Source organism: Amblyraja radiata, chromosome 15 (genome assembly GCF_010909765.2).
Source record: "Amblyraja radiata isolate CabotCenter1 chromosome 15, sAmbRad1.1.pri, whole genome shotgun sequence".
Lineage (NCBI taxonomy): Eukaryota > Metazoa > Chordata > Chondrichthyes > Rajiformes > Rajidae > Amblyraja > Amblyraja radiata.
The window spans coordinates 48,525,618-48,549,322 of NC_045970.1; the positions used below are offsets into that span (position 1 = coordinate 48,525,618).

The 23,705-nt window shown below is 40.8% G+C and overlaps 1 protein-coding gene across 1 annotated transcript in view; it reads left to right on the forward strand.

Annotated features, from left to right (window-relative positions):
* Window positions 1–1,363: 1,363 nt before the first annotated feature.
* Window positions 1,364–23,705, forward strand: part of pten (phosphatase and tensin homolog) — a 111,910-nt gene continuing 89,568 nt past the window's right edge. The window contains exon 1 of the mRNA XM_033034368.1: window positions 1,364–2,563. Coding sequence (XP_032890259.1) covers window positions 2,485–2,563 — 79 coding nt within the window. The 5' untranslated portion in view covers window positions 1,364–2,484. The remainder of the gene's footprint in view (window positions 2,564–23,705) is intronic.

Sequence of the window (23,705 nt, forward strand, 5' to 3'; positions counted from 1 at the left end):
TCTTAAAACTGTTGGGAGTAACTCAGCGGGACAGGCAGCAACTCTGGAGAGAAGGAATGGGTGACGTTTTGGGTCGAGACCCTTCTTCAGACTAGTCCACTAGACAGTTGTAGTCTTAAGACTGATTGAAGAACTGAGAGTCCGGCCTGAGACTAGTTATAGTCTACAACCAGTAGACTGGTCTGAAGAAGGGTCTCGACCTGAAACGTCACCCATTCCTTCCAGAGATGCTGCCTGTCCCGCTGCGTTACTCCAGCACTTTGTGTCTTTATCTTCGTGATCCTTTACCAAGATGGCGCCGCGACGTCGCCAAAACCTCTACATATAAATTAAAAAAAAAAGAAAACGCGCGCCGACCACATCCTATCGTACAATGGGGAACACGGCCACCTCTTGACACACCTGCTCTCCTCATACAGGAGAAATGGCACCGTCCCGCATAAGAGCAGATCATCAGGGGAGTGAAGGATTATCAGGGTCACAGTTTAAGGATAAGGGGGAAATGTTTTAGGACCGAGATGAGAAAAACATTTTTTACACAGAGAGTGGTGAATGTGTGGAATTCTCTGCCACAGAAGGTAGTTGAGGCCAGTTCATTGGCTATATTTAAGAGGGAGTTAGATGTGGCCCTTGTGGCTAAAGGGATCAGGGAGTATGGAGAGAAGGCAGGTACAGGATACCGAGTTGGATGATCAGCCATGATCATATTGAATGGCGGTGCAGGCTCGAAGGGCCGAATGGTCTACTCCTGCACCTATTTTATATGTTTCTAAGGGGGGGGGGGGAGATGTTCGGTGCGTCACCTTCTCCCACCGAACCACGGCCCTGCCCTCCTCCTTCTACACAAGTTAATCTTCTATCTACCCAACTACTACCCCGAGCGTTCTGCATAAGAATGATTTGCTCCTCTCCGCTTTACTCCGAAGACCTACTCTTTTTTTATTCCGCGTCTCCCGAGGCCGGAGCGGGGTTCCCAGCCGTCACTGACCCAGCCGCCATTGAGCCGGCGCTGCGCTGCCGCGGCCGCTTCCCCTCCTCCCCTATATATAGAAAAAATCGCAGCGGTGGCACGTGACCGCCGCAAGTAGTGCCGACCGTGTCACGCCGCGGCCGCTTCACCAATGTGGTAATACTGATTTAATTCACCTCATAACTCGCCACTCCCCCCTCCCTTCCTTCAACCGCCACCCCCCCCTCTCTCAACCAGAAACTGGTGCAATGCACACCAACCTATACAAATCTGCAAAAATAATCAATTGATTGATGGATGGATGGAGGGAGGGAGGGGAATACAGCAGGGGAAGATCGAGTTGGAGGGACTATGTCTTTTTTTTTAATAGGCGGATGGTTACACTCTCCTCCCCCCCTCCTCCTCTCAGCTCTCGAGGGCATTGCGCTTTTTTTTTTTCCCTGGGAAGCCATGATGGAAGTTTGAGAGTCCGGCGGCGGCAGCAACAGCAATAGCAGCAGCAACAGCGACAGCAGCGCCTTGGAGAAGGAAGCAGGGAGCAGGGGGTGGGGAGCTGGAGTCGGTGCCGTGGCCCTTGCTGCCCCTGAGGGGGGCCCGAACTGGAGCCCGCGGCCTCGGCCATCGAGCGAGGAAACCAACCAACCATCCATCCAGCCAAGAACCGTGTGAAGCGGGTCCCCGGTTTTGCTGCTGCTGCTGCTGCCGCCCCCCCTCTAATTTCTCCCCTCCTTCCTTCCTTCCTTCCTTCCCTCCCTCACACTCTCTCTCCCTCCCTCTTCTTCCCTCCAGTTTACCCACATACCTTTAAATGATTAATTTGCGGGTTGGATCCTGGAGTGTGGATTATATCTCGCCGTTTGACCGAAGCAAAGGACCGGCTGCGGATGTATAGTTTTTTTTTTAACGTAAATATATATATATATTTTTAGGGAAAAGAAACATCTGTTTCGTTTTAACCCCCGAATATCCCCCCCCCCCCCCTCTCCCCTCCCCTCCTTCCCCTTCCCTTCCTCTTCCTTCTTTCCCCCCCCCTCCCCCTTTTCCCCCCTTCCACCTTGAACCACTGGTGAGGGTTTTATTTTCTCCCCCCTCCCCCCCCCCCGGGCGGCAGTAACGGCGGCGGTGGAGGTGATAGTGGAGGAGGAAAATTCGCAGGGAGAGACGGTGAATGTGGCGACCGCCCCCATCCTCCTCTCCTCCTCCTCCTCCACCACCACCACCTCGTCGTCCCGCAGCACTGCTTTCACTTTTGCCCCACCACGGATTATTTCTCTCCCTTCCCCGCGACCCTTCGTCGATGGTGATCTGAGACGAGCCGCCGGAGCAAAACCCCGGCGGAGATTATTAACGGGAGGCTGCTGCGTGGCTTGGATTCGCCGTGTAGGCCTCTGTGTGTGACAGTAGCCGTAATAAACCAGAAGCCAAGAAGGAGGAGGGGGGGGGGAAACATTTCCACATCCTCCTCCTCTACCACCACCACCACCAACCACCTATTCAGCCGGGATCGCACAGACATGGCTTCGAGAATCAAAGAACTTGTCAGCAGGAACAAGAGGAGATACCAGGAAGATGGATTCGACTTGGACTTGACATGTATCCATTTTTGTTTTTTGGGGGGGGGGGGGGGGGGGTGGTTAGAAAATACAGTTGGCAAACGGTTTCTCGTGTGCGTTAAGGATGGTTTGATTGGAGAAGTGCACATAACGCCAAATAGTGTTTAGTTTAATTTTGGATAAAAGAAGCGCAGGCCTGCCCTCATAATTTTTTTTGTTGCATTCCCATACTTTCCAAATTCTGATTTCGCAGTTTTAGGTAATAGGCAAGTGACCGCAAAGAGGTGTCTGGGTGAGTTCTTTAACACTTACATCTGATTAAATATTTGTCGGCCTATGCATTGTAGATTTAATGTGTAATGCCATTATAATCATTTCTTTCTGTACTGAGGTACCTATTGTGCAGATTTAGAGCTGCCATGCGTAACCTCTGCGGGAGGGGAGGGGTGGGGGTGGGGGCACTACCTATTGTATGAGTGCGGATAGATTTTGGCCTAGATAGGAATGACTGAAGTTCTATATCAAATATTTGATTTTTTCTGGCATGTTTTTTATGGTTGGTTTATGTTTTTTTAAAGCTACTTTTCCTCATACTTTTGCATCATCTTTTGTATAATTAGAGACAGTCATATAGCAATAGCTGTTCTTTCATATCACTGTCTTGAGAGATTAAGTAATCCCTGATTTTAGTTTGATTTGTAAGCAATTCCTTTATCTAATGAAATGCTTGTATGAATAGTTTTTATTTAAAAAAAATCAGGTTATCGTGTCTTGAGTGAGATAGATGGTTTTGGATGTTTTAAATGAGTAGGTTGTGTCATCAATTTATTGATCTTGCCAATATCTTTGATCTCATTTTTTTTAGTAGTAGTAGTAGTTTAATGGTAATCAGAAAAGTGGGTTTGCAAGAGGAATTCTCCGACCAGTTTGTGGCTAGTGATGGCACTATGTGTCACATTAAAATTACAGAATACGCTGTCTGATCTTGTTACATTAAGCTTTCTATTTCAAATCCTACTAATGGCTGACGAGTATGTATATTGTTAGATTTAAGTAGTTTTATGCCCTGCAATTTATTTGAGTTTTTCAAAAAAAAATGCAGTGTCCTCTTTCTAATATCATGTAGTATCTCTGACATGTGTCCAAATAAGTAAAACTTTGTTTGTATTTGTCTTGTTGATGAGATGCAAATTATCCAAACCCAATCCAAGATTCACATTTATTTTTATAGGTAACCCTTTGCACTGTGGCTGTTGGTATATTCGTACATTGGCATATTTAGATAATTTTGTTCATTTTCTGGTCTAAGTGCAAGTTATGATGGTTTTGCATCATCAAGTATGTTGAAGTATGGGTTTGATAATTTTGGTCAGTTTTGTAAATGGAAGCTGTAGAGTTCAAGGTATCCATCTCATGACTTTGATTACAATTATAAAAAAAACATGCCACATGCTATTTGTCATAATTCTTGATATGTAAGAAAATATTTCATGAATTTGTTGCATTGTCCTCGGGGAAAATTAATATATTGGTACCAAACCTTCATCTGAAATCTTATGAAATTTAAAAAGTTTGTATTTTGCATTGCAGAGTTTTTCTTGGTTTTGTACAATCAAGCCTTGCTCCTTTGCCATCGTGATTGAAGCGACCTGTGAAGTAATATATGATCTCAAAAAATAAAAATTGGTACTCGAGTAGTTAATACGAAAATGAGTAACAATATGGTAGTTTACAGTAAACATTGCAAATATTGTGCAACTTGTCTTGCATTAGTAGCCTAGTTTCTCATCTATAATCCACGTCGGTAGGAAATATTTATGGCTTAACTGTCCTAGCATTGCAGTTTAAATTAAATAGTGCAATAGCATTCAAATAATTTAGTCACAGATGGCTGTCATCTGTTGGGGACTTGGTGACACTTGATGACATGGGCTGGAATAAGACTCATTGCATTCTTTATCTCTTTGATATAAGGAAGGGGCAACCTATTTTAATGGTGCTATGCAAATGTACGGTATTCTAAGAGTGATATTAGGCTCTGTACTTTATGCTTGTGTGTCAGCAAGGCTTAGCAGTTAGCATTCCTGCCTCTGAGTTGATGTAGGTTCAAATTCTAGTCTTGTATTTAAGCACAATGTTGAGTTGCACATTGAGAATGCCATCCTTGGGATGCAGCACTAAAGAGGTGTAATGTACATCAGATCAATTGCTGCTTGCAGACTTTGACCATTCCATTATCCTCTTTGAAAATCAGCAGGGACATCATAGGCAGGATAGATATTTCTCCTGCATTGCATATAATAAATTAGTCATTTATTTCATTGCTATTACGGGGGCGTTTCCATGTTCGAGCAAGAATACTAATATCTGCCTGTATAATATTTATTGAATTTCACTATACTTCATATTTGAAGCACTTCAGCTTTTTCAGGTAAATATTTGTTTTTACGCAAATGCTTGTGTGAGATCAAAATACAAAACGTTATGGTAAAAAAAATTTTGGTACATTAGATATGAACACATTTGAAAGTAAGTAGCACAATAGAGTTGAGAGGAAGTTTAGAATATGTCAATGTTATCCAAGAATAGGTTGCCATTCATGGAAGGTAGCATTGTACATTATATATGTGATTAACTTTGTCCCTTGAGTGCTTTTTCTGTGATGACCAAGGTTTTGAAGGTGGAGTATCTGTAATGAAATCATAGCATAATAAAATGTATCTATCAAAATAGTTTTGACAATAAATGTTTTTGGGTGCTGTACCTTAACATTTGCTTGAATGGATTGCAGCATGTTTTATAGTTGCTTCTAACAGTACTCTCCATGTTGCTTGGATGAATGCTATTTAGATGCAAATCTTGTAGCTCTTAGGAATTGTCTCAAACCTTAACTGAGTTCTTAGGACGATTTTCTTGAAGTCTGTTTGGCAGTGGGCCAGAAATGAGAATTGAGTTTTGAATAATTTCTCTTTGGCCTCGGTGAAACGGTTTTGTTTCCCCCTAAACTGCCTCATTTCCTAGTGATTCTATCCATGCTCAATAGATTGAAGAGAATTGCCGCTGTGGATTACTTATAGCAAATGTGATTGGAAGCAAGATGGTGTATGGTCATATTATTATTTTACTTAAGTAGGTTTATTTAGTCTCTGGCAAACGAGAAAGTGAATTAATAATTCTCAGTAGAAGAGATTTTTATTATCTGTGGCAAGATAGAATGCAATAAAATACTTCCAATGATTATAAAGTACGTTTTGACTCTACGTTGTATTTTTCCTGTTCACTGTGTCTAATCAGTGATGTGATTTTGAACCAACTAGATTTTAAAAATCCTGATCAATTTTAGAACAGCTTTTGTTCATTCTTTTCTATGAACCTTCACGGCATTGTGACCTGAGACACAAAATAATCAGTGCGTAGTGCTAATTTATCCATTAGGGGTGGATTTATTTGAAAGATAATGTAAACATTACTCAATCAGTTAAAATGTAAATAAAATGGATCTGTATGGTTGGAAACGTTTGCTTTGCATTTTGTGGTCCAATTCAATAGGTTGTTAAGGGAGATTTTCCATTGGAATAGAAAACTAATGAATCACTAATTTTACTTCCAGTAACTATTCAATAGTTTTTTGGTTTTAACTGAAATATTAAAGTGTGACTGCGTTTGGAAATATCCATTGGCCAGTAATAACAGATAACATTGACTCGTGCAGCAAGCAACTGCAGAATTCAAGATCAACATTGATCTGTCTGATTTGGGCAAATAAAATGAAAGTCTAATGAAAATACAATGAAAGGTTATGGGGCTCCTTTCAATCTCTTTAAATTAGATATTATGCAACCCCAACACCATTCACAAAAAGGTATATTTAAAATGTAAACACAAAATACTACCTATGAAGGAGAACATTAGAATTTGTTCTCAATCTCCAACATGGGCTCACTGCTAACAACAGCAATTGTTTTTCTCCTGCCTTCCCCAATTTCTAGACTTTCCAAACAGTTTCTAAAAATAAACAGTTCATGATATCTCGCCAAATTTTTGGTACATCCCCTGGCCTTATGATTTTTAACTAATAGGAGCGACTGGTCCACCTGAACATGTACTTCAAAACAGTCATGGAAGACCTTTCTTCTATTCACCAAGCTCATTTGGATGCCTGAAAATGTGACCTCACCGTTGCCTCTTTTGGGTTGTCTTAAGGACTCTCTGATCATGTGAGGGGGCTAAAACTGAAGAAAGGTGCTTTCAAACTTGGTATTTTTATTTTTTTAATTGGACTAACCTAGCATTGCAATGGAAACACCTGTAGCCTTGTATTCCTGGTTTCAGAGTAAGAGAATTTGTATATTTATTAAATCCCTTTTGTGACTTGATGTCCCAAAGTGCATTGAGGTTGATGAAGTACTTTTGAAATGCAGTCAATACTGCACTGTAAGAAATCTCGCAGACAAGAAATATAGAGGAAGGGTGTGCATGTAACAGTATGGTGATGACCAGATTGCCTGTTTTCAGTTATATTGGTCAAGGGATAACATTACATTGGATACCACTGTGAATGCTGTAATTTCAAATATATATTTCTACATTTGGAGTTTAGATGAGGTCTAGATTTTGTTAGGTTCGAATCTCACTCCAAAAATGTATTTCTGATTTAGAGTACAATCACTTATCTGATGCCTATTTTCCTTATCTGGTTTATGATCTTAAATTGGGTAATGCTGCATGATTTTAATATAAAATTAACAAAGATAATTGTAATGTTGTATTGACTGTTGGACTGTGATAAACGTTGATAGAATTGTAGTTTGGTAAGCTTCCTGCAAGTTTATGGGGTAAAAATTATCTTGCTATGGAACCTAATGAGTCCAGCTCCATCAGCACAGACTAGATTTTCAACCTGTATAGTTTGCTGGATTGAGACAAAAACCAGCATGAGGGGGAAAAAAGGTAAAGTAAGTAAATATTTTGCACACTTAATGATAGCACCAAACTTGGTGGCGTAGCTCACCATTATGGTTTCAGAAACTTGCTGATTTGAAATATAGCCGAGCATTTTTAATCAGTTGGCATATATGGAAGTGCCATTGCGTGTAGTTCCTTTTTTAGAAGGTGGAAGTGATAAAGAATGCTAAGACTTCAGAAAATGAAGAATAAGTTAACTCTTTGGATTTCAAAAAAAAATATGTTGAACATTAATGTGCCTATTCCTGTGCTCATTCTTTTACTTTTTGAGTGTCATGTTTATTTTTCATCACGTGTACATCTTAAATTTACAGAATCCTGTAGCTTATCCACATATTTGTCTGTTTCCATGTCGATTGACCAGTGCCATCTGTTTGAACTTAGTAAAGGAAAACATGTATTCTTCAAAATATATTTTGATAGTTGGCCATGTGAATGCCATAGTTGGCATTGCTGCAAGTATATTGGAGATGACATTTTTTTCAGGTAAGGAAAGGAATATCCACTTGTATATTGGCTCGACGATCTTTCAAATTTAAGGTAGACAAAGATGCTGGAGAAACGCAGCGGGTGAGGCAGTATCTATGGAGCGAAGGAATAGGTGACATTTCGGGACGAGATCCTCCTCCACCTTTTGTAGGGGGTAGGGGTAGGTAAGCTGAGAGGGCATTGTTTTCCTGGCTGATCATGAGAGTAAAAATTAAATGGAATAAGAAAACATTACAGTTTCTAGTTGCTGTGAAGAAGCATTTTGTAGTTAAAAAGACAAAAGTTGATCCAAGCTGTATTATTTGGGCATCCTGGACCATTTGGAATTAGGGATTTTATTTACGACTGAGTCCATTGCTCTTGCAGCAAAAGCCTGGTTGTTCGTGCGTAATGTAATTCTTGTAGTTGTGCAAAGCTCTTAATGAAAGGCCTTTCCATATAAGCCATGTGTTTCTTTCAGATTTGATGATGGTCTGCCTTCGTTAAATACTAACAAATGCGAGAAAGTATTTTCTCATTCCGTATTCACGTTGGTGTATAGGTGGAGGATTTCTCCAACTTAATGCTTAGCTTTTTCATTGGTATTAGTTATTACATGATTCAATTCTGATTTTGAATGCGTGCTTTTGTGAAAGGGTCTGTGCGATTTATACAATATATGTATCAATTGTATCTGTTCTGTACATTTTACCAAGTGAGTGCAATTAATATTTATTGTATTGTGAGCATGTTTATACTCTTAATGCACAACATGGCATCAATAATTTGGCCAAACGTGACCAGTTCAAGTCAATTCTTAGTGGCTGAGGAGACCGTCTCAGAATGGAGAGAGCCATGAACGAGAGTTGTGGAGATGATTCAGATGGTAGCAGAATAACCTGATGTATTGGGATGTGGCTGTAGTTAAGGATACGTTCTATATGTTGAGTGTCAAAGGTTCTTAGTCCATTGTAAAATTTATGGAAAGTCTATTTAGCATGTGAAATTATATCCACTTTATGGAAATTATGGTTTTATTACACTTAGATTAAGGAGAAATGCAGTAAATGTCAGAGTTTTAGTAGTGCAGGTGTTAATTGGTTTTCATGCTTTCATACAAATGAATGTATTGATATTATTTGACAGTTGTGCAATTGACTGATGGTGCATTGAATAGATTTTCCATAGAAGAGTGCCTTGTGTGCTGAATGATTCGTGTTGAGGTTGAATCAGCTCTTGCATATGCAAGATTACGGATTTAAAAAGATAGGTTATAGGGTATTGTGTATAGAAATGAATTTGAGCAATTGTAAATCAAGATTCATGGAGGCAATACTTTAAATTATACCACAATGATTTGTATCACTAAATAGTTTGAGTTTTTGTCTCCAATTCTGCATTGGGAAAATCTTCTGAAACAGAAGGGCATGTATTCTAGTTCATTGTTAATACACTATTGATTCCATAAGTTGGTGTAAAGTTCAGACAGATGTATGATGTGCATATGAAATAAAAAGAAGTGTAAAGTACAAAAGTGCTAATTACCAGAGCACATGCTCCTAATTTGCTTGCAGAGCTTTGTTGATCATTTGAGCATATTATAAATCGTGCTTTATCCGTGCCTCCTGTCTCCACATATATGACCTATGTCAACCTTTCCATCATAAATTAATTTTGTTTGCATCATGCCATAACCCTGTATAGACAATGCAGAATTGGTTTTATTAATACATCTTAGTTTTCGTAATGAAGTCAGCTTTTCATGTTAGTAATTTGTCTTTGTGAACTGACAATTACTTAAAGTGGAAAAATAGTGACCAGATCAAGAACCTACTTAAATAGATTTTTGGGGAGATTAGGAAGGCAATGAGGTATGTTGGATGGATTACAAGATGATTAAAGTATAGGAGTAAATGTGTCTTGATGCAAGAAGCCTTTAGGAGACTGGATTTGAAATATTGTTTATAACTTTAGTCTCCTTGTCTAAAATCAAAGTGTGCCATGGAGGAACTAGAGTGAAAAATCAACTGGCTGATCAAGGGTTGGTGGTTTTGCAGTACGAGACTAGGCTTGTGTTCTCAAGTTTCAAGAATGAGACGAGATCTCAGTGAAACCTGGAAAACTTTGTGTTGACATCATGGCTGAAACGTTGCAAATAAGAGGTTTTGGTCTCGGAATAAGGCCATTTAAGACTGATGAATAGAAATTTCTTCATGCAGAGAATGGTGAACCTTTGGAATTCTATCTGCCCTGAAAAGAATAGGACAGCAATCACGGAGTTCATTTATAATGGAGATGGACATTTCTGCATGTCAAGGAAATTGAGGGATATAAGGATAGTACAGGAAAATAACATTGAGGTAATAGATTACACACGATGACTGGTGAACAACGCTAGAAGGGCTAACTGGCCAACTCGTTATTTATTTTAACCTATTTCAAACAGTTAAGAACCCAAATATTCACCGCAATTGATTAAAATGTTTGGCCAAACTCGATTTCAGAATTCGTTCTTGCCACTTAGAATGAATAAGTCTGAAGGAAAGTTTTGGCAAACTAGACAATTTCTAGAGTGGGCCCACATGTACAAAACTTGCCTGAAGTCAGTATTAAAGAGAAAGCTGAAGCATTGGCAAGGATCCTCAGCCAAAAGCACCAGTAGTGGTTGATTCATCTCTTCCGCTTCCAGTGGACCCAGCGTGATAGATACGTATCTTCGGCCAATTCATTCCATGTGATGTCCAGAAAGGAATTGGATGAAGCAAAGAATATTGTCTCTAAAAACATTCTGCAAATAGTACTGAAGGCTTGTGTTCTAGAACCCTCCATCATTGTCCAAGTTGTTCCAGTGGCACTGGTGTCCACCTGACAATGTTGAAAATTGCCCAGTAGTGTCCTGCCCAAGAAGAGCAGGAGAAATCTAACCAGGCAACTACTGCCCCATTAGTTTATTCTCGATCCTTAGTAAAATTAAGTAGCGACAGAGTTGGACTGTGTGGAAACTGGTCTAACTTGCCAACACCAGGGGCCACAGTTTAAGAATAAGGGGTAGGCAATTTAGAACTGAGATGAGGACAAACATTTTCACACAGAGTTGTGAATTTGTGGAATTCTCTGCCTCGGAAGGCAGTGGAAGCTGATTCACCAGATGCATTTAAAAGAGAGTTGGCTCTTAGGGCTAACAGAATCGAGGGATGTGGGGGAGAAGACTGGAACGGGGTACTGATTGTGGATGATCAGCCATGATCACCTTGAATGGCAGTGCTGGCCTAAAGGGCTGAATGGCCTACTCCTGCACCTATTGTCTATGTATCTAAATATGAGGGATGATCTACAAGATAACAAAAGGCCTAGATAGAATGGATATGGATAGGATGTTTCCAGTAATGGGAGAGTCTAGAAGGAGAGGGCATAGCCTCATAATAGAAAGACGTACATTTTTGAATGGAGATCGGATAAATTTCTTTAGCCAGGGGATGGTGGATCTGTGGAATTCATAGGCACAGGTGGCCGTGGAGAGCAAGACATTGGGCATTATTAAAATGACAGCTCTCCCTGTCTGTGGAAGAGTTTAGGCACGCACAAAGCCAGAGTTGAAATAATTCTCAATGCCTAGGTATAGACTAAGAAATGTTTACTGGTGCCACTGTGAATTCTTAAATATCCTTGGATTTTTTTTTTCTGCCATTTTAGCCTGCACATTTTATCACCAGCATGATTTATTTTGTTGTTGATACAGGCTAACTAATTATTAGCTTGCTCACAAAAGTTTGGATCATTTTTAAACTGAAGATTAGGAGTTTTAAAAAGTTAAAGTAGTTGGACTTTGAAGATCAAAATGCAGCCATGTGTTAACTTTTTGTAACTAAAGATGGATCAACTTCTGGCAAACAGTCAATTTTTTTTTAAACAAGCAATCTACTCGATCTCAGCCGGTCAGACAGCATCTGTTGGGGATGGAGCGGGGGGATGAATTGTCAATGTTTCATTGTGGATATAGTGGATGCATTAGTAATAATCTTTCAAAACTCTTTAGATTCTGGAGTAGTTCCTGAGGATTGGCGGGTAGCAAACGTAACCCCACTTTTTAAGAAGGGAGGGAGAGAGAAAACGGGGAATTACAGACCAGTTAGTCTAACATCGGTAGTGGGGAAACTGCTAGAGTCAGTTATTAAAGATGGGATAGCAGCACATTTGGAAAGTGGTGAAATCATTGGACAAAGTCAGCATGGATTTACAAAAGGTAAATCATGTCTGACGAATCTTATAGAATTTTTCGAGGATGTAACTAGTAGCGTGGATAGGGGAGAACCAGTGGATGTGGTGTATCTGGACTTCCAGAAGGCTTTCGACAAGGTCCCACATAAGAGATTAGTTTACAAACTTAAAGCACACGGCATTGGGGGTTCAGTATTGATGTGGATAGAGAACTGGCTGGCAAACAGGAAGCAAAGAGTAGGAGTAAACGGGTCCTTTTCACAATGGCAGGCAGTGACTAGTGGGGTACCGCAAGGCTCAGTGCTGGGACCCCAGCTATTTACAATATATATTAATGATCTGGATTTGAGGGAATTGAAGGCAATATCTCCAAGTTTGCGGATGACACTAAGCTGGGGGGCAGTGTTAGCTGTGAGGAGGATGCTAGGAGACTGCAAGGTGACTTGGATAGGCTGGGTGAGTGGGCAAATATTTGGCAGATGCAGTATAATGTGGATAAATGTGAGGTTATCCATTTTGGTGGCAAAAACAGGAAAGCAGACTATTATCTAAATGGTGGCCGACAAGGAAAAGGGGAGATGCAGCGAGACCTGGGTGTCATGGTACACCAGTCATTGAAAGTGGGCATGCAGGTGCAGCAGGCAGTGAAGAAAGCGAATGGTATGTTAGCTTTCATAGCAAAAGGATTTGAGTATAGGAGCAGGGAGGTTCTACTGCAGTTGTACAGGGTCTTGGTGAGACCACACCTGGAGTATTGCATACAGTTTTGGTCTCCAAATCTGAGGAAGGACATTATTGCCATAGAGGGAGTGCAGAGAAGGTTCACCAGACTGATTCCTGGGATGTCAGGACTGTCTTATGAAGAAAGACTGAATAGACTTGGTTTATACTCTCTAGAATTTAGGAGATTGAGAGGGGATCTTATAGAAACGTACAAAATTCTTAAGGGGTTGGACAGGCTAGATGCAGGAAGATTGCTCCCGATGTTGGGGAAGCCCAGGACAAGGGGTCACAGCTTAAGGATAAGGGGGAAATCCTTTAAAACCGAGATGAGAAGAACTTTTTTCACACAGAGAGTGGTGAATCTCTGGAACTCCCTGCCACAGAGGGTAGTCGAGGCCAGTTCATTGGCTATATTTAAGAGGGAGTTAGATGTGGCCCTTGTGGCTAAGGGGATCAGAGGGTATGGAGAGAAGGCAGGTACGGGATACTGAGTTGGATGATCAGCCATGATCATATTGAATGGCGGTGCAGGCTCGAAGGGCCTAATGGCCTACTCCTGCACCTAATTTCTATGTTTCATGTCACTTGTTGCTCCAGATTTCAACCATGTCTTTTGTGTCCCTAGATTTTAATTTTCTGTATTTGAAATGCATAGTTTGATAACTTATGTAGTTCTGCTTTGGAATAAAATAGGTAATGGTATTTGTCTTGCTTATCAAAGCATCCTTATTGGTGATGATGACCAATACAAAGTAATTTACAATTCTGGGTGTGCCGTCTCTATGTTGAATTCAGTGATCACAGACTATAAAATATGTGCCCTACCCTGTGCCATAAATGCCTGATGATATCGCATGCTGGTTTTTTTAAATAATTGGTTCGCTGTTCTATGGATTTGCAGGAAGTGGAGATATATATATTAACATTTGTGAGCCTTTTCAACTTCATTAAATAATCTCGGATCTCCAACTCCTTATCACCAGAGGAGATCCTATGCACCACTGATATGGATTACCTCTTTATCCCAACCATCCCCTTCCTCTTTGCATCTCCTTATGATTTCCATGCCTGTGCAGGTCTTTATAATTCCCTTTTTATATTAATGATCATTCTCTTCTCATAGGTAGATAAACATGGCGGAGAAACTCAGCGGGTGAGGCAGCATCTATGGAGCGAGGGAATGGGTGACGTTTCGGGTCGAGACCCTTCAGTCTGAAGAAGGGTCTCGACCCGAAACGTCACCTATTCCAGCATTTTTATCTACCTTCGATTTTTCCAGCATATGCAGTTCCTCCTTAATGTTCCTCTTCTCATATGCTACATTTACTCCTACAGTTCCTCTTCTCATATGCTACATTTACTCCTTGAATTCCTTTCCCCATTTGCCTGATTTCTTGCAAGGGTCACTGAACATTAATCTCATCCTTGTATAGCCTTTTCTCTTTTGCCTTTACTCACAGGAGCACTATTTCTTATTCCCTTACATTTTTCCCAGAAGGAAGGTATTTAGATTTGCTCTTTAAAGATCATCCATTAATCCATTTCACTTTTAGCTCCACATAGAACCATAGAAAATAGGTGCAGGAGTAGGTCATTCGGCCCTTCGAGCCTGCACCGCCATTCAATATGATCATGGCTGATCATCCAACTCAGTATCCCGTACCTGCCTTCTCTCCATACCCCCTGATCCCTCTAACCGCAAGGGCCACATCTAACTCCCTCTTAAATATAGCCAATGAACTGGCCTCAACTACCTTCTGTGGCAGAGAATTCCAGAGATTCACCACTCTCTGTGTGAAAAATGTTTTCCTCATCTCGGTCCTAAAAGATTTCCTCCTTATCCTTAAGCTGTGACCCCTTGTCCTGGACTTCCCCAACATCGGGAACAATCTTCCTACATCTAGCCTGTCCAATCCCTTAATAATTTTGTAAGTTTCTATAAGATCCCCCCTCAATCTCCTAAATTCTAGCGAGTACAATCCGAGTCTATCCAGTCTTTCTTCATAAGAAAGTCCTGACATCCCAGGAATCAGTCTGGTGAACCTTCTCTGCACTCCCTCTATGGCAATAATGTCCTTCCTCAGATTTGGAGACCAAAACTGTACGCAATACTCCAGGTGTGGTCTCACCAAGACCCTGTACACCTGCAGCAGAACCTCCCTGCTCCTATACTCAAATCCTTTTGCTATGAATGCCAATATACCATTCGCTTTCTTTACTGCCTGCTGCAGCTGCATGCCTACTTTCAATGACTGGTGTACCATGACACCCAGGTCTCGTTGCATCTCCCCTTTTCCTAATCGGCCACCATTTAGATAATAGTCAGCTTTCCTGTTTTTGCCACCAAAGTGGATAACCTCACATTTATCCACATTATACTGCATCTACCATGCATTTGCCCACTCACCCAGCCTATCCAAGTCACCTTGCACCCTCCTAGCATCCTCCTCACAGCTAACACTGCCCCCCAGCTTCGTGTCATCCGCAGACTTGGAGATGTTGCATTCAATTCCCTCGTCCAAATCTTTAATATATTGTAAATAGCTGGGGTCCCAGCACTGAGAATTGCGGTACCCCACTAGTCATTCCCTGCCATTCTGAAAAGGACCCGTTTACTCCTACTCTTTGCTTCCTGTTTGCCAGCCAGTTCTCTATCCACATCAATACTGAACCCCCAATACCGTGTGCTTTAAGTTTGTATACTAATCTCTTATGTGGGACCTTGTCGAAAGCCTTCTGAAAGTCCAGATATAACACATCCACTGGTTCTCCCCTATCCACTCTACTATTTACATCCTCGAAAAATTCTATAAGATTCGTCAGACATGATTTACCTTTCGTAAATCCATGCTGACTTTGTCCAATGATTTCACCACTTTCCAAATGTGCTGCTATCCCATCTTTAATAACTAATTCTAGCAGTCTCCCCACTACTGATGTCAGACTAACTGGTCTGTAATTCCCCGTTTTCTCTCTCCCTCCCTTTTTGAAAAGTGGGGTTACATTAGCTACCCTCCAATCCTCAGGAACTACTCCAGAATCTAAAGAGTTTTGAAAAATTATCACTAATGCATCCACTATTTCTGGAGCTACTTCCTTAAGTACTCTGGGATGCAGCCTATCTGGCCCTGGGGATTTATCGGCCTTTAATCCATTCAATTTACCTAACACCACTTCCCGGCTAACCTGGATTTCACTCAGTTCCTCCATCTCATTTGACCCGCGGTCCCCTGCCATTTCCGGCAGATTATTTATGTCTTCCTTGGTGAAGACGGAACCAAAGTAGTTATTCAATTGGTCCGCCATGTCCTTGTTCCCCATGATCAATTCACCTGTTTCTGACTGCAAGGGACCTACATTTGTTTTTACTAATCTCTTTCTCTTCACATATCTATAAAAACTTTTGCAGTCAGTTTTTATGTTCCCTGCCAGTTTTCTTTCATAATCTATTTTCCCTTTCCTAATTAAGCCCTTTGTCCTCCTCTGCTGGTCTCTGAATTTCTCCCAGTCCTCTGGTAGGCTGCTTTTTCTGGCTAATTTGTACGCTTCATCTTTTGCTTTGATACTATCCCTGATTTCCCTTGTTATCCACGGATGTACTATCTTCCCTGATTTATTCTTTTGCCAAACTGGGATGAACAATTGTTGTAGTTCATCCATGCAGTCTTTAAATGCCTTCCATTGCATATCCACCGTCAACCCTTTAAGAATTAATTGCCAGTCAATCTTGGCCAATTCACGTCTCATACCCTCAAAGTTACCTTTCTTTAAGTTCAGAACCATTGTTTCTGAATTAACAATGTCACTCTCCATCCTAATGAAGAACTCAACCATATTATGGTCGCTCTTGCCCAAGGGGCCACGCACAACAAGACTGCTAACTAACCCTTCCTCATTACTCGGTACCCATTCTGGAATAGCCTGCTCTCTCGTTGGTTCCTCTACATGTTGGTTTAGAAAACTATCCTGCATACATTCCAAGAAATCCTCTTCCTCAGCACCCCTGCCAATTTGATTTACCCAATCTATATGTAGATTGAAGTCGCCCATTATAACTGTTTTACCTTTGTTGCAAGCATTTCTAATTTACTGTTTGATGCCATCCCCAACTTCACTACTACTGTTAGGTGGCCTGTACACAACACCCACTGGCGTTTTCTGCCCCTTAGTGTTTCGCAGCTCTACCCATATCGATTCCACATCCTCCAAGCTAATGTCCTTCCTTTCCATTGCGTTAATCTCCTCTCTAACCAGCAACGCTACCCCACCTCCTTTTCCTTTCTGACTATCCCTCCTGAATACTGAATATCCCTGGATGTTCAGCTCCCAGCCTTGGTCACCCTGGAGCCATGTCTCCGTGATTCCGACTATATCATAATCATTAATAGCTATCTGCACATTCAACTCATCCACCTTAATACGAATGCTCCTTCCATTGAGACACAAAGCCTTCAGGCTTGTTTTTAGAACGCTCTTACCCCTTACATACCTTACTAGCCAGGTCCCTTCACATACCATTTAAGTTAGCTTCTGCCTAATTCGGAGTTCTTTGGATTTCCTTTTCCTCTTCCATTATGAATCAAAATGGCCAACCATTTTTCTTTTATGCACCCTCTCTGAACACCTGGAATGTTTTCAAGCATGTTCTCTTTATTTTAGAGCCATGTTTCATTTCTACACTCATAATCCCACATCTTATTCGCAATGACTCGCAATTCATCACCTATGTTTTGTGTGATTATACATGTTCTCAAACAATTCTACATTTTACATGCACTGATAAATAACCATATTCTGGTTTTCAACTGCAGAAGGACCTCTTTGCTCCTATACTCAATTTCTCGCGTTATGAAGGCCACGGCCAATATTTGAGATTTTTGGTGTAGTTTATAAATATCGAATAACTAAGTAATGTATAGTCTATACTAGATATTTCTCCTCTTATGGAGTATATTTAAGTTTGGAGCCTTGTCATGCATTTATACCCTCAAAATAGTCGGCAGGTTATTTGGTAATGTAATGCAGAAGTCCTTGAGGAAAATTTTGCTTTATCAGTTGCATTCCAAAAATTAATTTGCTAATTTGGATTGAACCTGTCACATGGTCTCGAATCCTCCATTGTTTGCCAACTGTAATGGTAAGCATTGGTCAAAATAGTGCAGATTGTGTACCAAGGGAATGATCTTGGGTTTGATTTGTATTTTATGAAGGAAGGAGTCTAATTTATCAGTTTGATAGTCAATGACTTTATTTTGGCAGCAGAAATTGAGTAGAGTGCAGATGCAAGGAACTGATGGAATCTTAAGCAAAACAGTGCTGGAATAACTCGGCGGTCAGGCAACATCTGCGGAGGGAATGGATAGGCGCTGTTTGGGGTCGAGTCTCAAAAAGGATCCCAATCCGAAATGTTGCCTATCCATTCCCTCCTCATCTGCTGCCTGACCCATTGAATTACTCCAGCGCTTCGTATTTTAATCAAATGCAGTGTGTATTTTGCTTATTTACAAAACCAACATTGACTTATTACAATGAAAATGGATTTTACAGATGTTAGATTATCAATTGGTAAATCAAAACATTGTTTTAAAACTATCAAAGTTGATAGTTAAACTGTTAATTTGCAAGTTCACTTGTCTCCAAAGAAACTATAAATCTAATCCAAACTTGAATGATTGGTAGTTAAAACTGTCAATTTATTAGCGCAGTTCCTTTTCTTTACAAAATGAAAAGCAAAATAGTTTCATCAGGTCAATTGATTTGAGCTTCTGTTAATGTGTGATTATAATTTAATCTACTCAGAAGATTTAAATGAAAGTGATAGAAATAAGGATGTAGTACTTGAGGAATGGCATTTGTTCTCCAGGGAACTATTGACTTAGCATTCTTGTGGCAAATTAGACACTTTGAAAAGGTTGAAACTTAGCTGTTCTTGTGTAATTGTGAAGTGCACCAGAAGTTGACCGCCTTGATCCCAAGAGAATCTGCTAAGTCATGGTACTACATATTCTTGGTTTAGAAAGAAATTTGCAACTTTGTGGAAAAATTGTATAAACCATACCATCTACTCGTGTCTTGGCTTAACATTTGCTCCTCTGTGCGTTTGTTTCCTTCAGATATAGCTACTTCAATAGACTTCTGCCAACCTCCCTTGATCACTTAAAAATATGAGGACATCTAAAACTTGCATTAAAACTTGTTCACTCATCATCCATGTACTTGCAGACCTACATTAGCTCCAGATAATACTATTCATCAAATTTAAAATGCTCATCCTTGTTTTCTTTATCCCCATCTTATCTTTTCCGAGCTTTTACCCCGCTGAGCTATCTATGCTTTTCTAACTGGCTTTTCTGTCATCTGTGAACTTAACTATTCCACCATTCAGCCTCTGAAGTCCTCTGTTCTGGAATTCCCTATTTATACTTAGCTGCCTTTCTACCTATTTCCTCCTTTTAAAATTTGCATCAGCACCTATCACTTTGGCTAAGCATGTAGTCATCTGCCTTATTATTTCCATAGATGGCATGTGCTAATTATTTTTGTTAATGTTCATGTGAAGTTCTATGGGTTACTCATTGCATTGAATAAAAATTGTCAACGTATAATATTTCTATTGAAGAGAATGGGGCTTGTGCGTTTGAATTAGATGTATTTAATTTATTTCCGATTCCTATTTTTCACAAGGGATTTCTGTAATGGCCCTGAGCATATAAGATAACATCTGATTGTAGCTATGTCAATGTGAATTATTTGTTGTGACAGAGGTCCAGAATCCAAATTGGACCCATGTCCCTGGAGCTGGGAGGCGGGCATCATAGACTGCTGCCCTTGGAATGGAAACAGTCACTAGATTAGCGTTTCACCCATATATACGACTGGGGGAAAAGCCAGAACATTGTACTGATTTTGGATGATCAGACATGATCAAATTGAATGGCGGTGCTGGCTCGAAGTGCCGAATGGCCTACTCCACCTATTTTTTTTTAATGTTTCTATGTCAAGATAACGGTGGGCCACCACCAGTGTATTCTCTGGCATTACCCTGTCAAACTAAAAGTTCAATTTTCTGTGTCTAGCAGTGGATGGAGCAATTAAATAATTTTACTTGTTCAGTAAATTCATTAATTAGCAAATGTGGCACAGCGTTAGCAGCGCCGGAAACACGAGTTCGATCCCGACTACAGGTGCTGTCTGTACGGAGTTTTACGTTCTCCCCGTGGCCGCATGGGTTTTCTCCGAGATCTTCGGTTTCCTCCCACACTCCAATGACGTGCAGGTTTGTAGATTAATTGGCTTGGTATAAGTGTAAATAGTCCCTAGTGTGTAGGATAGTGTTAGAGTCTGTGGATCGCTGGTCGGTACGGCCTCGGTGGGCCAAAGGGTCTGTTTCCGTGCTGTATCTCTAAACTAAAACAAATGAGGAAAATCTTCCTGATTAATGAGCAAGTTGTCTTGGTTTATTAGGATTATGCTTTCCTGCCGGGTTGGCCAGCCGGTAGCTAATCAGCACAGTCTGCACAATGTGGGGCTTTCTGAGCATAGGTGTCCGATTTCATCTTTTCTTTGGAGGTAGACCGAGGCCATTCACTCTATTGTGTTTATAATAACCCACACTCTTGCCAGTTTTTCCTGCAAGCTAACACAGTTTTGCACCTCAGTTTCAAAGCCGGAGCATTTCACCTTTTTTTAATAAGACGTAGCCACATTAATGTTATGCCCAGCGTACTGTCCTTCGACAGCTGTTCAGTTGGCACTTTGTACTCCTTAGCTTTGACTTGTAGCCAGGGAGTCCAGCAATGAAGATGGCAGCTTGGCCCTGGTGGTGTGAGAGAGACAGGATGAACTTGAATGTCATTTGTACCTTTTTTCTTAGACTCCCACCTGTGTTACTGTGAACCTGTGAATCATTCCTTCACTTCCTGCTCGGATGCACTGGGATGCAGTCACAAATAGTGGACCAGTTATAATCACTGCTCACATTTAAAGGCTTGTCATATCACGAGATGGGCGTTTGTGACTACATGCAATTATCCGCAGTCACCATCTCTTGCCTTGGCCCAGGAGAGGATGCAGGAAGTGGTTTGCTCGTGTTTGGCCCTTTCCTGTTTCTGGCCAGAAGGCATTGATATACATCCCATCAATCAGCCAGAAGCATGAATGATGTTGATACTGCAGCTAGAGGAGGCATTTGCCAATAATAAGGCTGGGAGATTTCACTGGAACATGAATTCTCTGTGGAGCTCAGTATTCCTATGGAGGCCCAGTGTTTAACTGGCTGGGAGATGGGCAGCAGGTACACCAGTGCCAACTCATGATATGAAAGCTTGTTAGTGAGAGTAGTAATTACTGTAGATAGACACCAAATGCTGGAGTAACTCCATAGGACCGGCAGTATCTGGAGATACGGATTGGATGATGTGTCGGGTCGAGACCCTTCTTCAGACCCAAAATATCCAGCATCTGCAGTGCTTTCTTACACGTAGGATGGGGGAGGGATGGAGAGAGAGAAAGGGTTGCGTGAAGTTAGAGAAGTCAATATTCATACCAGTGGGTTGTAAGCTGCCCAAGCGAAATATGAGATGCTGTTTTTCCAATTTCCGACAGTGACTGAAACTGTAATATTACTGTAACTGGCCCACTGCACGTTCCCAGCCTATAGTAGCAAACTTGGTCCCAGGCAATAGCAATACTTGCATGCGCACGCACACCCGGACACCCACTCGCGTGCCTGACTGCCAACCACCCTGTTCATTCTACACTGGTAGCCATATCGTTATACTTAACGTCCATTAATTCCAGTGTACTTGCAATTCTTTCCATCTCTGTAACCTTTCATTAGGAAATGCCAGTTTGAGAATCGTTTACATACTGCGTCTGTACCTTTTTGATCCGTGGTAACTTTCCCATCTTTCCTCGCATCTTAAAGATTTTGTTTCTGCATCTTTCAAGTGCCTTTCCAAACAATTGTCTGACCTTCCAATATATGAACCATTCTTTTATCCCCTCAGGTGTTCAAAATTATGCCTTAAGAACCAAGAAGCTCTTTAATTTTAGGTTTCTAAAGGGCCTGTCCCACTTGGCGATTTTTTTCGGCGACTGCCGGCGTCATATCAGTGTCGCCAAAAGATTTTGAACATTTCAAAATCCAGCAGTGACAAAAATATTGCGACACCTGAAAAAACACTGCGCGTCAATACGCCATCACACCACATCAAGCCGCAAATTTTTCGGTGACCTGATACGTCAGTCAATGATGCCGGCAGTCGCTGAAAAAATCACCAAGTGGGACAGGCCCTTAATATTTGAGCTTGTTATCTGATCTTTAATCCCCCAGTTTTATTCTTCTAAGCCTTTGTGATGCCCTGCACAATAGGACTTAGTTTAACATTTCAAAGGCAAATCAAATCATGAAATAATTGACTAAAACTTTATTCAGTTAATAGCGCAGCATTGTAGATATCATTCCTCTAAAGTTTTTACCTTAAAATGAAAGTTTTGGTCTTGTATGAATAGCTAATTTATAGCCAAAGAGTCTACATTTTGTTCATAGCATCCTAAATTGTAAAATTAAGATCATAATAAATGGTGCACTTTTTTTTCCATGTTCGTTGAAGATTTAGTGGCTTCTGTTAGTTGTTGGAAAGATCAGTTCTATATGTGATAGCGGCACGTTTCTAGATCTCCGAAGGTCACTTGTTTTCTGTGTATGTATATAAAGGAGCAAAATAGCAGTAAATGGAAATTGAACATGGGTGCTGTATAAAAATGAGTGGCCTTTACGTGTATATGAATGGACTGTACTAGGCTTGATCAGCATTTCTGAGAATTGGCAAAGTAAAATAAGGAATTAGGCATAAGGAAATCTTGCTTTTAAAAACATCTTGAATATGTCATACATGGAACAACATGTCGCAGAGGTTGACACTGAGACGCCATGGGGACATTTGTTCTAGTTTCAATGTTGATGAGAGATTAATCCAGGACGTCGGAGTAATTTTTGGCTTTTTAAACGTGTAAAAGATCTGATCAGAATATAATCAGTTATATTTTCTCTGCATACTAGAAATGTATTGGTGGCAGAAGTGTAAAATATACATTCAAAATGACATTGGTAAAGTCCATCGTTATTGTCAATTTGTAGAAACAAAGAACTGCAGATGCTGGTTAATACACAAAATGACAAACAATGTTGGAGTAACACAGCAGGTCACACAGCATTTCTGAAGGACTTGGATAGGTGACGCTTTGGGTCAAGACTCCTCTTCAGACTGATTGTTGGGGGGGGGGGTGGGGGGGAGAAGGAAGCTAGAAGAGAGGATAGGCAGGACAAAGCATTGTCAGAGATGAGAACAAAAGTTGTAAGACTGATCAAGCCATCACTTCACTTTATATAAAATTGTAATTTTTGTGTTCCATTCAAGGTTTAGGTGTTGCTAACTTGAGATAATCGAACCACTTGATTGTGAGATTCAAGAATTAGGCCCTTAATTATCTCTGTGGATCTTGCTTGCTTTCCTGTTATTCTGAAACGGTTACAGTGATCACCTATATCTGGCCTTCAAGATCAGTCGATCCTGCAGATTCTACCCTGAATTCTAAACTTGAGAAATATAATTGCTTGTGAAGTTGGTATGCTTTTGCAGACTTGGAAAGTCGTCATTTGATAGGATGCAAATAATAAAGATATACTTAGTAGCTAAAATGTGTAGGAAAGAACTGCAGATGCTGGTTTAAATCGAAGGTGGACACTAAATCCTGGAGTAATTAAGCAGGTCAGGCAGCATCTCTGGAGAGAAGGAATGGGTGAC